Below are 16067 nucleotides of genomic sequence, written 5' to 3'. Positions count from 1 at the left end.
GCCCATTTGGCTTGACGTTGGGCACAATGAGTCAAACTGTACACCATTAAAACAGGGATTGTGGGGTGTTGCATGTATCCAGTGAAAGAGTTTGGAAGCCAAGTTTGAGAGATCAGCCCATAGTGCATTTTGATTGTTTAGTGGAAAATGATTGGATAATAATTTCTTTGCCTATAGCCAGCTGCCAGCCTGACAGCATTTAAATGAGAAAAATAGGGGTTTTCGTGAGACTTTGTGGTTGTCAGTGTGAAACCATGAATTAAGGTTGTGACTGCATTATTTAGGGTAGATGAATTTCCGCTCCTTCGTATTAACATATTAATGGGCTTTATTTTTAATTACTGTTAATACACTTGTGAAATTGCCAAGATATGGAAATTAAGTAGAAAGGATCGTCGTAGCAATGGTGATTTTTAATTAATTAATTAATTCATTAATTAGTTAAAACAAGTATACTGACATTTGTGATCAGAACCATAACCAACCTTTTGAGTGGAGTTGACAGAAAAGTTCTCTCTGGCTATTTTTTTCCAGCTACTTTTGTTTGTAAAATTTGTTTGTAAGCTACCTCCATTGTTTTTGTCTTCCTGACCTCAGGATGCACATCAAATGTGGCTGAGGTGATGCCACTATTAGCTGGATAATAGGAGGTACTTGCCTACCCTGGAGGTGACTCTCTTGATTTTTTTTTTCCTCCCTCGTTTTGGGGAAGTTCCTATGTTTTGGGGATGGGCTACGTGCTGAAATAATTCTAATCGTTAAGCTTGCATGCTGCCCACCGCCACAGGGCTGTGCACGGGTAGTTGCAAATCACGGCCCCCAGGGCCCGAAAACAGGAGCAATCCCATTTTTAGCCCTCAATCCTGTAAAAAAGTAAAAAAGCTTATGCTCTGACTGAAATCGGAAACTCAGTGGAGTTTCCAGATTAAACCATTCTATCTTCTGTACATTCCTTTCATCTCTTTGCAGTAACAACATTATATATAAGTGAAGAAATGAAAGGCTGCGTGTTCTGAGCATTGACTATGGACCGGCGCGGAGGGTGGGGGGAAACTTGCCCCAAAGTTATTCGTCGCGAATAAAATTGAATTAGATATCCACAAATTTGTTTGCTGTTGTTTTTTCAGGTGTCTCTGGGGCAATATTTGCAGCAGCTGGCAGTACTGTCATGGGTGAATGCAAACAATTGGGTAAGTCACAGATAAATACTTACCTTATAAACAGCCTCTAGAGTACTAGAGGGATGGGCACTATTGAGACATACAAGTTATGTCATCAACCTTCAGTGATCACAGTTTTTATCTCCATGACCATAACTGAAGGGTGACTAAGCCATAACTCTTTCTCTGGTATTGGATATATGGGCCTGATGATACAGTCAGAGTGTTCATACTAGATAGGATTAGTCAGTAGGATTAGTCATAGTGCTTGTCAGTAGATAAAGTTAAAACTTGGAAATTGTTGCACATTTTAGCCTCTGTGACCATTGCCGCGAGCTATCGAACAATTTAGGCAGCATTTACAGAGAGAGTGACTGAGCTTGATGGCCCGAATCTTGTGCTGTAATTGGTGGCGAGCTTGGAGTTGGGAAGGGCATTTCTTAGCCGGGATGGTGGCTTACTGGAACCCTGCCGCCTTCTCACCTCTGCCAGAATTAAGCTCTGGCGGGAAGGCCCACGGTCGACCTTCCTACCCCACCGCCGGTTGTGGCCCCTAAGTGGCCATTAATGACCACTTGAGGGCCTCATCCCTCGTTTTAACCCAGCTGCAGGGGGGCTGTTGTCATGCAGTGTGTACAACAGGTAAAGCTGTGGAGCCGGCTTGTCACCTCAGGTTGGGGTGGCGGATCCTTCGATCAAAGAAGACTCTCAGTGCCTGATCGAGGGACTGGAGATTAGGAAGGCGGGGCCTGCTGAGAGCTCTTGCTACAAATCCCCCTGCACCCCTCTCCCTTTGACCCCCCCCCCCCAACCCCATAAAAAACCCCATTCCCCAAATTATTAACCCATGGCCTGGGTGGTTCCACGATCCTGGGTCTCTGGCGCCTGTCCTTTGGCAGCAGCCACAGCCTCCCCAGTGGCGCTGCTCAGCACAAAAGCTGCCAGCCTGTGATTCGCCGGAAGCTCTTGGCAGGGTGGACTTCCGCCCCTGGGGTCTTCTTTCCAGGGAAAGTCCGCCTGCTGGCCTCGCCATTGCCTGATTGATTTGTGGCTTGGCGGGCCTTCCCGAAAACAAGCAGCATGGCTCTCTCACTGGCTCTCCAGTCGGCAGGTGAGACCCTGATGCTGTGACAAGATTCCCCCCTGCTGTTTCAGCACCTGAAATATTATTCCCACGTTTTCCTCTCCCCATCGAGGATGCGTGACTTGTTTTCTGTCTTTGTCTCAGAGTTTCCAGCATTTATAGTATTTTGCTACTTATTACTTAGCAATTAATTTCAGCTAACAAGCAGCATCTAGAGTGACTGAACCATTGAGATGCAGGATTTTACCAGGAATATCTATAGTCCCAATTGAAGTCTATCTGGTTGGTCCTAAAGTTCAAGAAATGACATGATACACTCTAATAACCTGTCACAATTTATACTTTTACATGTCCAACAAAAATAATCAACTCCCATCGTCAAGTCCAGGGCCGGAATTTTCAGGCCCTGTTGGTGTCAGGTGTCATGGCAGGCGAGGGAGACAATATGGCGAGAAGGCCAAAAATCGGTTTTACGCTGGCTTGAATGCACAGCTGGATCATCCGATGGTGTCCGCCATGGTGGAACGGCAATCCCGCTGGAGGCCGGCGTGAACTCACTGCATCCCGCTAACGGGCTGCAAAGTAAGGCCCAACCGCAATTGTCCCCACACGCCAGATTTACTGCTATGTTGGCGGGAAAACACGTAGGCCCAGAACACATTTGGACAAGTGTGACGTGCAGAAATGGGGACTTACCGTTAGGGCCTTGCTCAGATCGCGGACATCTGAGGAGCAGAAGATGCTGGAGCCCTACAGCTACCGGACCCTGGAGGAACACGTGCATCGCATGCTGGATGGATTCTCATGGACATGGCTACATTGGGAAGCAGCTCACGGAAGGTGGAATGTCTCCGTTGATGTTTTGGGTCTGCTTAGGTACAGCACGGCCTTGGCCATGGGCTACTATAGATGGTCGGTGAGGTGGGGGGAGAGGAACATCCAGCTGTGAGTGGGAGAGGAAGGTGTACCGGGTAGGGGGCTGGGAGAGGATCTAGGTTGAGTGGGAGAGGAAGGTGTACGGGGTGGGAGGGGCCGCAATGTTGGTGAGATTTTGGGGGGTGAATGACAGTGTCGGGGGGTGAGGTTTGCAGGGGGCAAAGGTGTCGGGGGGGGTGAGGTTGGGAGGGGGAGGAGGGAGTACTGGGAGGAGGGTGTAATGGGGAAGAATGTGGCAAGTGGGTGGTAGGCATAAGGGGGAGGAAGGTGTAAGGGATAAGGCATAAGAGATCGGAGTAGGGAAAGAGTTTGAAGGGGGAAAGGATGCCGGGGGGAAGAAAGAGTCCAGGGGGAAGAGAGAGTAAGGGTGGAGCAGGGAAACTGGAAACGAGCAGCCTGGAAGATCTGTCACAGCGCTTACCACACCCTCCACCAACGCAGAGGCACATACCTTGGACCCAGATCTAGAGCAGTCTCGGGTTCATGGTCTGGCGGTCACCGCATGGACACGTGTCTATGGCAGGAGGAGGCAGGTTCAGCCGAGCTCTCTGGCACTTGGATGACTGTTGGGGTAGAGGCATTTGTGAAGTTCGAGTCAGATGACGAGCCTCTGGATTCCAACTCATCGTGGAGAGGCAGCAGAAGATGGGGGAACATCACGCAGAGCTGTTGGAAGCCCTCAACAGAGTGGCATGTGAGTCAGAGGAGTGTGTCCGCCTGCTCTCTGATGAAGTGGGGCTGACGCCATGGAGACCCTGGTCCAGCAGAACATGGAGATGCGTGCAGATCTGCACACCATTGCGGTAGCCATGGGTGAGCTTCTGCAGTGGCAATGTGAGAGGGACATGGGGCACATCGATGTCGTTCAAGGTGCTCCTTTCCCTCAAGGAGTCAGGTCGGGGCCCTCGGGTACCGCAAGAGAGGAGGAGCAGCAGCTGGACACCCGTGGGTCATCCACTCAGGATTCTCAGAGGCTGTCTGCTCCCTCCAAGTCCCCCTTGACTGTATCCTCCTCAACCTCGTCCTCTGTCACCACAGAGGGACCAGCTGGCCCACAGGACAGCCAAAGCAAAGCGGGGCCTTCAAGGCCTCAGCTCTCCAGGGGATGCACGCAGAAGTCATCAGAGGCAACAGGGCCAATCATGGACAAGCTGTTTCCACCCCTGCTGCAGATGTCAGGGCAGCACCTAGAAGAAGTGGTAGGCCTGGAAAAGTTAAGAAATTCTGATCACAAGTGGTTGCATGGGCGAACACATTTCAATGTATTATGAATGAGACGGTACATGTCGGGACTAGGACAATACAGCGCGAAAACCCACCATTGCGGCCGGCGGGTAAAAACGTCCTTTTTCCCGCTTGCTACCGCACTTTGTGCAAATCTGGGACCATTCCACCCTATGTTTTCTATGAACTGAAGCAGCATCTAAAGCACACGTTTATCTGGGATAACATGAGAAGAAGAATCCCATTCCTTATCTCTGGTTTACAAGCAGGTTCTCACCATATGCTCAAAGATATTTAACATCAGTCCTGCCACAAAATGTCATCGTAGACTGAACTACCAGCCATTTACAGTGACAAGCTCTAACAGTGAATCAGTGAATTGTTGAGGTTAATCCACATAGAAGAGCAACTTTGAACCAGGTAATGAACGAGTTAAACAGACGATCCAATGAGATGTACTTTTTTGAAAAGCACCTTTTCTTTTTTTTGTAAATTTTTCAAATCTTTGTGGGAAGGGTAGTGGCTTCATGAAACAGTTTCTAGATCCTACCCAGTCACAGTTTTTCTGGAATTACATAGGCATCCTGACCTATGAAATCACTTGTTGCCTTTGCCTATAGACCAGAATCATAGCTAATTGGCCTGTCATAAATGTCATAAATAAATCATTAGGGGACATCGTGAGCTGTAAAAACCACAATATAAATGCTGGTTTTGCTTTTTTCTAATACCCATAAAGCCTTTTGCACTAGTCTTTCCAACAGTGTTATTAAGTGTAATGCTCACATAAGTAGAGAAAATAAATATAACTTCTGTTTAACTTTATGTCTATGATTTCCTTAGGTTCGCAGCCTAATGATGGTGTTGCAATTACCGGAAGTGGAAATCTTACCTGCGATTACATCATTCATATGGTCGGCCGAACTAATCCAGCCATGATAACAGCCTCGGTAGAAAAAGTATTGCAGGAATGTGAACTAAATCAGATTTCCACAGTATCTTTCCCTGCTCTAGGAACAGGTAACTGCAGTCAGGACAGCAAGATTTTCATCTTTTCCTCTACTCCATTTCTCTCTTCTCCTGAAGGTGTTGTTTGCTGCTGAGATACAGTTCCATGAGAACCAGTGTGCCTCCAACACCTCTCCCAAATGACTATTATTCATGTGTGTCTCTTGACAATGAGCATCATCTGGCTATTCAGCTATAGTGGTATCACAGCCAGACCTAATTTCTTAACTAACACTCTATTTACAGCAGCTGCTGTCCTCAATAACAATCCAGTACAAAAACTAGGGCAAACTTTTTACCACCTAAACCAAAGATGTTGAGATCAATATTGGGGATTTCACATCCTCAGCTGCTGCTTTGGCTGAGATTGACTGAGCAAAGACAGGAGAACAAAGTGGCGATCAGCTGGTCTGCGTGGCTCAACCCGTGTCTGATTATCTAATGTCATCTTCAGCTTCCATGTTAGAACTTCCTTTTCCAGACTTTCCCACTGGGTAAAGTGCATCATGTTAACAGTGCACCAATCATGAGCTGTGTGCCTGCTCAGTGCTCACTAATGACCGGTGCGGACTCAATGGGCACTAAAACTCTGTGACTCTATAATGAATAGTCAAAAGAGATTCCAAGTTAGTGACTCATTGAATGTGATACTATGATAGAACCTAGTCATTTGATTTACATAACTATTGATTCATAGGAACTGCATGGACTTGTCAGCAGAGCTGCTACAACCCATACAAAATTATAAGTTTAATTATAGTAGAAGACACAGTTTCATAAAAGACCTGAAGCTGATTTGGGTGTTGTATAGCTGCAGATTAAATCAGTAAATAATTGCTACACTAAAAAAGTTAAATACAATCAATTTACATATAATAATAAATAGGCAAACATGTTAATTCATGCTAATTGATCAATTAATGTCTCATTGAATGTGATCCTGATAGTAAAATTCAATAATTTGAGCAAAGACATATTAATCATCTTCTGGTTTGAGTCCATTTTAATGTCATTTTGCTATGACTTTGTCCTTTTGCAGGTGTAGGAAGAGTGAAACCGCAGGATGCTATTGATTGTATGTTGACTGGATTTGGAAATCATTTATTACGAAACAAGCCATCAGCGATTAGATTCATTTACATTGTTGTCTTCGATCGTAAAGTGTACGATGTTTTTTCTGATGTCTTCCAACAAAAATCACAACAGGTAGGAGGAGCTTTAAAATTAGCTACAACATTTTGCAGCCTTCTAATGAAATCAGATGGAGGGGCTTTTAAAATGAAGTGTGGGGAACTTACACATTCCTTTCCTGCCCCTCTCTAGCAAGAATACTCACCCCAGCCCAGAGGGATCATTTGGGCCCAATCTGGTATTTTAACTGGCTTGAGTGGAGGAGCGCTGATGACTTCTTCGCCAGGCCAAGGAACAGGAGCCAGGGTCAGAAAAAGCCCCAGCAAGGTCAGCTTTTAGCAGTTTTTTATATATATATGTAAGGCAGGAAGATCAGAATTGTTCCTCTGAGTCCTGCAAGGAAGCCTTGGTTCTCCCTATCCTGGGCTTCACCTCCCCCTGCCGCAGGGTTTCCCTTCACAGCATAGACACCTTATGCCATGGATCATCCCTCTTGTGCCCTTACAGGAGCATCTCATTGCCTGACTTTAATGGCCATATTGGTCAGCAAGTTAATGAGGCAAGTTAAATTGACTGCTCCTTTTGGACTGGTTTCTTGCTTTGCCATACGAAAATTAAAATCGAGTCTCGTATTTAAAATCGCGTCTTGTATTTCTGTAAGTGTAAGCTGAGGAACAGATTGGTTCCTTATGCTCTGGGTCAGAAAGAAGCCACATTTGGAAGGAAAGAAAGTAATCATAATGTTTTTAAAACTCAATTTTTTTTCCTTTAGACATTGAACTCTACAGAACTAAATGTTGGCAAAGTAAAAGTGGTAGCTGTTCAAGGTGACATCACAGCAGAACAGACTGATGCGATTGTAAACAGCACGACTATCAACCTTAACCGAAAGAATGGTGAGTGACGATGTTTTGTTCATACACCAGTTTTTCAATAACAATAACTTTCAATTTTATCACACCTTGATCATACTAAAACATCTCAAAGTCCTTCACAGAAGCTGGTTCGAAATCCTGGAAGCCCCTTCCTAACAGCACCGTGGGTGTACCAACACCACATGGACTGCAGTGGATCAAGAGGAATCTCACCACCACCTTCTCAAGGGCAATTAGGGATGGGCAATAAATCTTGGCCTAGCCAGCGACATCCACATCCCATAAACGAATTTGAAAAAAAGCGTTATAAGAATATAAGAAATAGGAGCCACATGGAACCGCTCCAATATGCTCCGTTATTCAATAAGATCATGGCTGAACTCCTACATTGATTCCATTTTCCTGCCCTGATTGCCTTACTGCCCAGAAACACTCGATTTCAGATTTCAATATACTCATCGGCTGAGCATCCACAATCCTCTGTGTTAGAGAATCCCAAAGATTCACAATTCTCTGCATGAAGAAATTTCTCCTCATCTCAGTCCTAAATGGTTGACCTTCACGCTGAGACAATGACTATTAGTTCTAGACACCCTGGCCTGAATATTTCAGAGGGTGGGGTTTCCGTGGCCACCATCCAAAGAGTCCTCCCTGCCAACTCTGACCTCCCCACAGCTATTTCACACTCGATTGAGTGTTAAGTGGCAGCAGGTGGGATTTCCGCCCCTCACTTTGGAGGAAGTCTTGCCTTAGATGGCTGCCAGCCAGTCAGATTGTCTGGCAGCCCTCTAGTTCCTGCAGTGACAGGAGCTGCAGTGGACAGAAGAGGAAGTGCTTCAACATGCCAGAGCCTAAGTCCTGGGACCAGACGGCAAGGTAAGTTTTGGGGGTCCTAGGGCAGGGTGGGTGAGCGAGTGGTGGAAAGTGGGTGATTGGAGTGCCGGGGCAGAGGTCGGGGTCAGCAGAGGAGGGAGGTCCAACAGCCATTGGACCTTGGGAGGTGGGGGGAGGGGGGCACCCAAAGTCAGATCGGAAGCCCCCCCCACGCCCCCTCTTCCCGACCAAGATCTAAGCCCCTTCATTTTCAGGCTTCGCCTACGTCAGATAAATCCTCCCACCAGTCCAAAAATTGAGGCTGGGAGGGAATTGGCCCTTACGTGGCCAATTATGGGGCAAGGTTAGGCCCGAGGCCTTGCCCACCCAGCGTAAAATCGCTGCGAGGTCAGGGAGGGCAGGAGCCCAGGGGGAATTCCATTCCTTAAATTTCACGCTCCCCCAGCCCCCTGCCTAAAAACCTGCTGGCGAGGGAGCGTGAAATTCAGGCCTCTATCTAGGGAAAACTGCCTCGCGGCGTCTACCTTGTCAAATCCTCAAAGAATTTTATATTTTTAAAATTCGTTTATGGGATGTGGGCATCGCTGGCTAGGCCAGCATTTATTGCCTATCCCTAGCTGCCCTTGAGGAGTGGAAATGACCTCTCATTCATTAAAACTACAGGGAATATAGGCCTATTCTACTCTATCTCTCCTCATTGGATAGCTCACCTCATCCCAGGAATCAATCTCGTGAAACTTTGTGCACACCCTCAATGGCAATATACTTCCTTAGGTAAGGAGGCCAAAACTGTACATATTACTCCAAATGTGATCTCATCAAAGGGCTATACTTTTACAAATTTTCCTCAATCTTATAGTCAAGTACAAGAAGAAGGAAGCCTTGCTACAACTGTAGAAGGCTTTCATGAGAGCACTCCTGGAGTACTGTGTGCAGTTTTGGCCTCCATGGGCTGAATTTTAGGCCCCCCCCCACCGGACGTGTTTTTGGCAGGGGGCACATAAGGCATGACTGGTGGGTAGCCCACTGCCTTCCCTCCCACCACCAACCTGTCCCCCATAGTGTGGTGGGCGGGTAAGATGTCCATTAGCTTGTCTGCCCTTTGGCTAATTAAGGCCTTTAACTGCCCAATTAAGGGTCAGCTAAGGGCCTAATTCCACCTCCGCTGGCATAATGTGGTTGACGATATAGGGGAACAAGAGTGGGAAGTCCACTTTTTCACCAACTCGGGTGAAAAAACATGAAGGGAAGGAAGTGTACCTCCTTTGGGTGGGGAGGTGGGTGGGGCAGGGGGGTGGGGGGTGGGTGGCGGTGTCCTGTGCGCATGGGGGTGCACAACACCCCTGGATGTTCCCCCCACTTTGTGCCTTGAACCCTGGCCTCCAAAACATGAACCCCCACCCCCTCCCACCTCTCCCTAGGGTGCCCGATCCCTCCCTACCCAAAAAGCCCCGACTTACCTGAGTCTGGAATCCATGCTGTCTCCTTTGTGGGACTGCTTGCATTCCCAGCAGCGCCCACTACTGAGTTCTGGGAATCAGATTGGCTGGAGCTCCCGAGGGTAGGTCTTACTTCTGCTGAGGGGCAGAAGTCCCACGCTGAGCTTAAGGCCGCCTGTAGCGTCATATCGCTGCGGAGCAGCCATTTGACTTTTTTAACGTAAAATTCACCCCCATATTTAAGGAAACATATATTTGCATTGGAGGTGGGGCAGCAAAGGTTCAGTATATTGCTTTCTGGGATAAGAGGGTTGTCTTATGATGAGAGGTTGAGTAAATTAGGCTATACTTTCTGAAGTTTAGAAGGATGAGAGGTGATCTCAGTGAAGCAAGACAGATTCTCAAGGGGCTTGACAGGATTGACACCGAGAAGTTGTTGGGCTTGGGAATCTAGAACACGGAGAACAGTCTCGGGATAAGAGGTAGATCATTTAGGCCTATGATGAGGGGGAAATTTCTCCACTCAAAGGGTTGTGAATTCTCTACCCCACAGGATTATGAATGCTCCATCATTGAGAATATCTAAGGCTGAGATAGGCAGATTTTGGGTCTCTCAGGAAATTGAGGGATATGGGTAGTGGGCAGGTAAGTGGAGGTGAGGCAGAAGATCAGCCATGACCTTACTGAATATCAAAACAAGGTCAAGGGGCCGAGTAGTCTACTCCATCTTCTATCTCTTATGTTATCATGTTCTTATATCCCAAACGCTTGCAATAAAGGCTAACATACCATTTGGTTCCTAATTGCTTGCTGTACCTGCATGTTAACTTGCTATGATCCATGTACGGGGACTCACAAATCCCTCTGAATACCAACAAAGATGGCCTATTATTCTTTTTCCTTTAATTTTCTCCCCTCCCCAAGTGAATGTGTTAACTCCTTGCTGAGGTCCAGTTCCAAGGGCACCTCCACTACCTTTCCAAGTGAACTTTATTGCAGGTGATCCTTGACAGTGAGTGTTGGGATGCTATTACAACCATGAGGGCTTCACAGCTCTCCTCACCTGATGTCCACACAAGCGCACTTCCAGCAGGCGTCAACAGCAAAGTGTTTGGGAGTGGGATTATACTGATTAATATTTCCCCCACCTAACCCGAGGCTAAAGCAAGTTAAAAGCAGGAGACATCTGGCCAAGAGAAAGTGGAAAGAATGGGAAAAATAAGATGCATGGCATCATTGGAGATTGCTATTCCATCCCCCCCCCTCCCCCCTCCATGCCACATGGTAAGACAGTATGGTGGTCTTGAGTTACATTACTGGTCTGCTGAATTTACAGATCTTCAGTACAAAAGTTAAATTCTTTGTAAAATGGGAATTGCCTTTCAGCCTCAATAACTAACTTTTCCACTTTGCAGGGGTTTCTGGTGCAATTCTAAAAGCAGCCGGCCAATCAGTCATGGATGAATGTAGTCAACTGGGTGAGTAACTGTAGGCCACCTGCCTCTTCATGCGGATAAATGCAAGCTCAGAATGAGGATTTTTTTAATAGGAAGGATAACAGGCTCTGAAGAAGAGTCATGCGGACTCGAAAATGTTTCTCTCTCCACAGATGCTGCCGGATCTGCTGAGTTTTCCAGCATTTTCAGTTTTTATTTATTTTTATTATTTATAATAGGTTTGACAGTTGCTAACCAGAAGATAGTGGGTGCAAAGCTGAAACTAGAGCACTAGCTCCAAAGTTCAGAAGGTATAGGAGTACATTTCAAAATTAATTTTAAATGAACCACAATCAAAATGATATAATTTCCTTTAAACACAAAAGACTTAGTTAAATTCAAGGTCTTGATATAATTTAGGTTGGCACTTAAAACATGTCATTGAAATGAAAATCCATAAACTTAATAACGGCATCTAAAACTATTCTGAAGTGGGAACAGTAATGGAACCTTTTTGAGTGTAATTTTCTGTTCTCTTAATGGAGCATTTTCCACTTGAAATATTTATGTGGACCAAACAATAGCTGATGAAATTTAATGCAGATAAATGAACATGACCACACATGGGAAGGAAAAATGGGCAAGACATGCACTCTGTTAATGATTGTGAAATGGCTAAGGATGTAGGTGTCCATGTTAAACAATCTCAGATTATCTATGCTAAGTTGGACCAATGCACAGCAGCAATTAGAAAAGTCAGCAGAGTATAAGTCAGAGAAAATCATGATCAAGCCATACATTGCTGTGGTCAGACAGCACCTTAACTTCAGTTCTGGCCTAGACACAAGGATGATATTCAAGAGCTGGAGATGGTTCAGAGAGGAGCCACAAGGTCAATTTCAAGTGTCAAAGGTCTGAATTGTAATGCCTTGAAAGAAGGTGTCTGAGAGCTGATCATAAAAGTGGAGATAAGTAAGTTAAGCAAATGGAAATAGTAATTCTGGAATACCACTGGAAATTAATTTGTAGGAATAGGACAAGAAGATGTAGATTTAACCTTACTAAAATGTAAATTTGGGATATCAGAAAATTCACCTGCGCACAAAGAGCATGGAATAGATTGCCGGGTAGAAGGCGAAAAAAAACCCCTCAAATTATTTAAGAAAAATTGGATGCTGGAATTGGGAGGCTTTGAGGTTAATCTGGATGGAGTAACTTGATGGTTTTCCTCATTCGCAACTAAGTTGTGACCTTCTGAGGTTCTGGATAATGTATCTTTTTAAAGGAAATGACCATCAGCTTTTGAATTTAGAGATTAAGGTTAACAATGTGCTGCCAATGAGTTATTCAATTGATGACAATGGTAGTCTTACCTTAAATTAAACTTCTCTTTTCCATCACAGGAGTCCAAAGCAGTGAGAGTGTTGTTACGACAAAAGCAGGAAATCTCCAAGTGAAATACATTCTACATCTGGTTGAGTGGTCTCAAGGAAAAAATGCAAAAGCAGCATTTAACAAAGTTTTGAAGGAATGTGAAAATCTAAAAATAAGTTCAGTGTCTTTTCCAGCAGTAGGAGCAGGTAGGCTTTAACATAAATGCATTTGGTAGATTGAGTGCCTTTAAATTAGCATATATGTTATAAAATATATATAGTATGACTTGGTCAAGTAACTTCAGTGAGAGACTACTGCCCTCCCAAGTACAAAACACAAGTTCGAAAGACAAGTTTTGGTGATATTTACACTCAAACCCCCTACTGATTGGGAGTTTACTTTTCTTATAGCTCCAGAATCCAGAAATTCATTTGGAAGGTAACCCTTCCCCGTGCTGTGAAAGCACAAAAGCAAGTTTTGACATTGACGGTTCCCAGGAAATATCCATGGAGGGTAGACCCACCTTCTATTAAAATTCTGTGCGATAAAAAAAAAACACATTCAAAACATTTAAAAGTGTTTGAAAGAGCTTGTACCAGTGAAAAGGACCACAAGCTGTCAAGTCGTCATAGAAACCTAAGTGGTTCATTCTGTGCTTAAAGGAAGGAAACCTGGCTTGCTTACATGGTGGGTCTGTATATCACTCCAGCTCCCATTCTCCTGTTCTTTCTCTGGCGGGTTTGAAGGTGGGGGGTTTGAGTGTTAAATTCTTCATATGGGCTTCCCGCTGGGAACCCCCACCGCCCTGACACCCCCTGCAATATTACGCTGGGGCAGACAAGGCCTCAGATGGGCCATCCGTCCTTTCCCCAATTGAGGCCCTTAAGTTACCAATTATTGACCACTTAAAGTCCGTTTCCCACCCATTCTCAATTTTCAGGCTGGCGGGATGAGTTCCTGGGTATGGGGAAACCCAAAAATAATCAGGTTCAAGCCTTGGGTGGGAAGCGGTAGGAGGGGGGGGGTCACCATCAGAAGCCCCCTTTTAACTTAAGGTGCCCCTCCCCACCTCTTAAGGTCCAGTAACCTCTGAACCTCCTTCCCACCCCCAACACCCAATCCTCCACTGTCTACACCCCCAGACCTCCCCTACCCTCCCCACGCTGAAACCCCCAAAACTTACCTCTTCCTGGAATCCTGGGACTTAGGCTCCGGGGACTGCCTGCAGTCCTAGTCCTGTCTGCTGTAGCTTCTGGCACTGCAGTAACTGGAGAGCTACCAGCCAATCAGATTGGCCAGCAGCTTAAGACTAGACTTCCTCCCGAGTGAGGGGCTGAAGTTCCGCCTGCAGCTAATTAACGCTCGTTGGAGCATCAAATCGCTACAGGGCAAACAGTGCCGGTGGGAATGTGTTGGCCGGAAACCCTGCCATCCTAAAAGTCCTGGCCCTGGTGAGCCAGCAAGACAGGAGGGCATACCCAAGTTCAGTGATGGAAAGAGTCTGGGATGTTGTCTGATTGTTATGATTCTGTAAGTTTGACTATCTCAAGCTGCTGCTTGAGTAATCAGCAAGACGACAACTCTCCCAGCCTTGGCACGAGTCCCCAGATATGAGTGTGCAAGGTCGACTGGGCTGCGTGCACTTTTGCCATGTTCTAACTCGCTGCCTCAGTCTCAATCGCGTTGTTTATTCTTTTGTTATTCTTTCTTATTCATAGCTGTTTGATTTAACTGAGTGCCTTGCTAGGCGGCCCCCGATTTGCCCGCCACACTGTTACCTCATTGCTGCCCCACGCCGGGCGCCATATTTAAAATGCATCCTCACGCACGCTTCTCAATGCTTGCAACCCAGGACAGGTCCAGGGAAGACATGGCCCCAAAGCCAAGAAGAGTGCAGCCCTCTGATTCAGTGACACATCCCTGGAGCACCTTTTGGATGCAATGGAGGCCTGCCGCTTTGTCCTCTACCCTCCCTCTGGCCACAGGAGGCCCATCAGTCTCACCACCCTGGCTTGAGAGGTGGTGACAGAGGTGGTGGTGCCAATGTTGTACACAAGAGGTTGGGCATCTAGTGCAGAAAAAAGATGAATGATCTCATCAGTGCTGCCAGGGTAAGCCAACCACCTCATCAATCTCAACTCACACACTCAGAAGCCCATCACACATTCACTGGCATCTCACTCACTGCCAGCTTAAAGGGATATCATCACTCACTCTCTCACATCTCCCTTCGGCCTAATCGCCTCTGGATATAGCCTCCTTATCCCATCCATGGATCCACTCAGCACACACGCACGCCTGGCATCCTCCTCATCTGGCCTTGCATGCGCCTTGCTCACACTGTCCACCTGTCTTTATGCAGGACAAGATCATGCGCAATCAATGGGCAAGGTACCAGACCAGGGGTGGAGTGCCTGACATCAAAGTTCTCACTCCGTTCGAGAGTAGCACATTGGAGCTGACTGGAGAGGACGTACATGGACCATTCCTGTGGTAACAGTGAGATCGCTAACAAGCATCCCTGCACCAGATCACCCCTCTGTCAACTCTACTCTGAGTCCACTGTTCTGTGTTCAATGTGGCTGCCAAGCACTAATAATCTCTGCATTCTCTCCTAGGCACATCTGACAAGTCGCCCTCAGGCAATCATGAACCTGATGCCCAGCACCGAGAGCACCTCAGGTGGGGACCCTGAGGGTAGCACCATTGAAGACCCGTCACGGCTCTCACCCACACCCTCCACCAGCATAGCAATACACACCTTGGTGGCACCTAGATGTAGAGCAGCCACGGGATCACAATCTGGTGAGCACAGCACACAATCTGTCTCACAGCAGGCGGAGGGAGGGACATCCGAGGTCACTGGCACTCGGAGGACAGCTGGAAGCACGGAACCTGCTGAGACCCAGTCAGATGATGAGCCTCTGGATTCAGTGCCCAATCAGTGTTGGAGCTGCAATGGAAATCACGGGAACATCAGGAAAGGATGTCTGGCGCACTCCTCAGATTGCAAGGGACAGCTGAGGAGTCCATCCGCCTTTAGTCCAAGGCGTTTGCGCTGTCATGCTGACGCACTGAGGTCAACACTGGCAGGATGGTGGCCGCCATGGAGACCTTGGTCCAGGACATTGGTCCTGCACTGCTGCGCGGGCTGAACTCCATCGCTGACACCATAGTTGACCTCCAACAATGGCAATGTGAGAGGGATGCAGGGCAGCTCGATCTCATTCCAGCTTCCTCTTCTCCTCAGCGAGTCAGCCAGGGGTCTTCAGGAGCCCATAAGGAGGAGGACCAGCAGCTCAACACCCCGGGGCCATCCACTCAGGTGACTCTGGGAATATCCAGCCAATCCAAATTCCCTCTTCCTGTAACCCCCGCAGCTCCAGCTCCATAGGCCAAGAAGGGTGTGCCTGGCCCACGGCAGGATACCCAAAGCAGGCTGGGGCCCTCTTGGTCTCGGCACTCCAGAGGACGCCCTCCAAGGTTATCACGGACAGGGCGTAGCAGTCAACGGGCTGCCTCCACCTCTATTGTGGATGTCAGGGGAGCACCAAGCGGCAGGGTTA

The 16067-nt window shown here is 47.0% G+C and overlaps 1 protein-coding gene across 1 annotated transcript in view; it reads left to right on the top strand.

The window, feature by feature from the left end:
* The window catches only part of LOC144686814 (protein mono-ADP-ribosyltransferase PARP14-like), a 65600-nt gene that overhangs the window by 31129 nt on the left and 18404 nt on the right, over positions 1 to 16067 (top strand). The window contains exons 10-15 of the mRNA XM_078552556.1: positions 1128 to 1190; positions 5248 to 5424; positions 6452 to 6618; positions 7316 to 7439; positions 11107 to 11169; positions 12531 to 12707. Of these exons, the coding sequence (XP_078408682.1) occupies positions 1128 to 1190; positions 5248 to 5424; positions 6452 to 6618; positions 7316 to 7439; positions 11107 to 11169; positions 12531 to 12707 (771 nt within the window). The remainder of the gene's footprint in view (positions 1 to 1127; positions 1191 to 5247; positions 5425 to 6451; positions 6619 to 7315; positions 7440 to 11106; positions 11170 to 12530; positions 12708 to 16067) is intronic.

This window comes from Cetorhinus maximus, chromosome 11 (assembly GCF_964194155.1).
Source record: "Cetorhinus maximus chromosome 11, sCetMax3.hap1.1, whole genome shotgun sequence".
In the NCBI taxonomy this organism is placed as follows: domain Eukaryota; kingdom Metazoa; phylum Chordata; class Chondrichthyes; order Lamniformes; family Cetorhinidae; genus Cetorhinus; species Cetorhinus maximus.
Note: the sequence above shows the minus strand (reverse complement) of the source record. Positions and strands in the feature narration are given on the sequence as shown.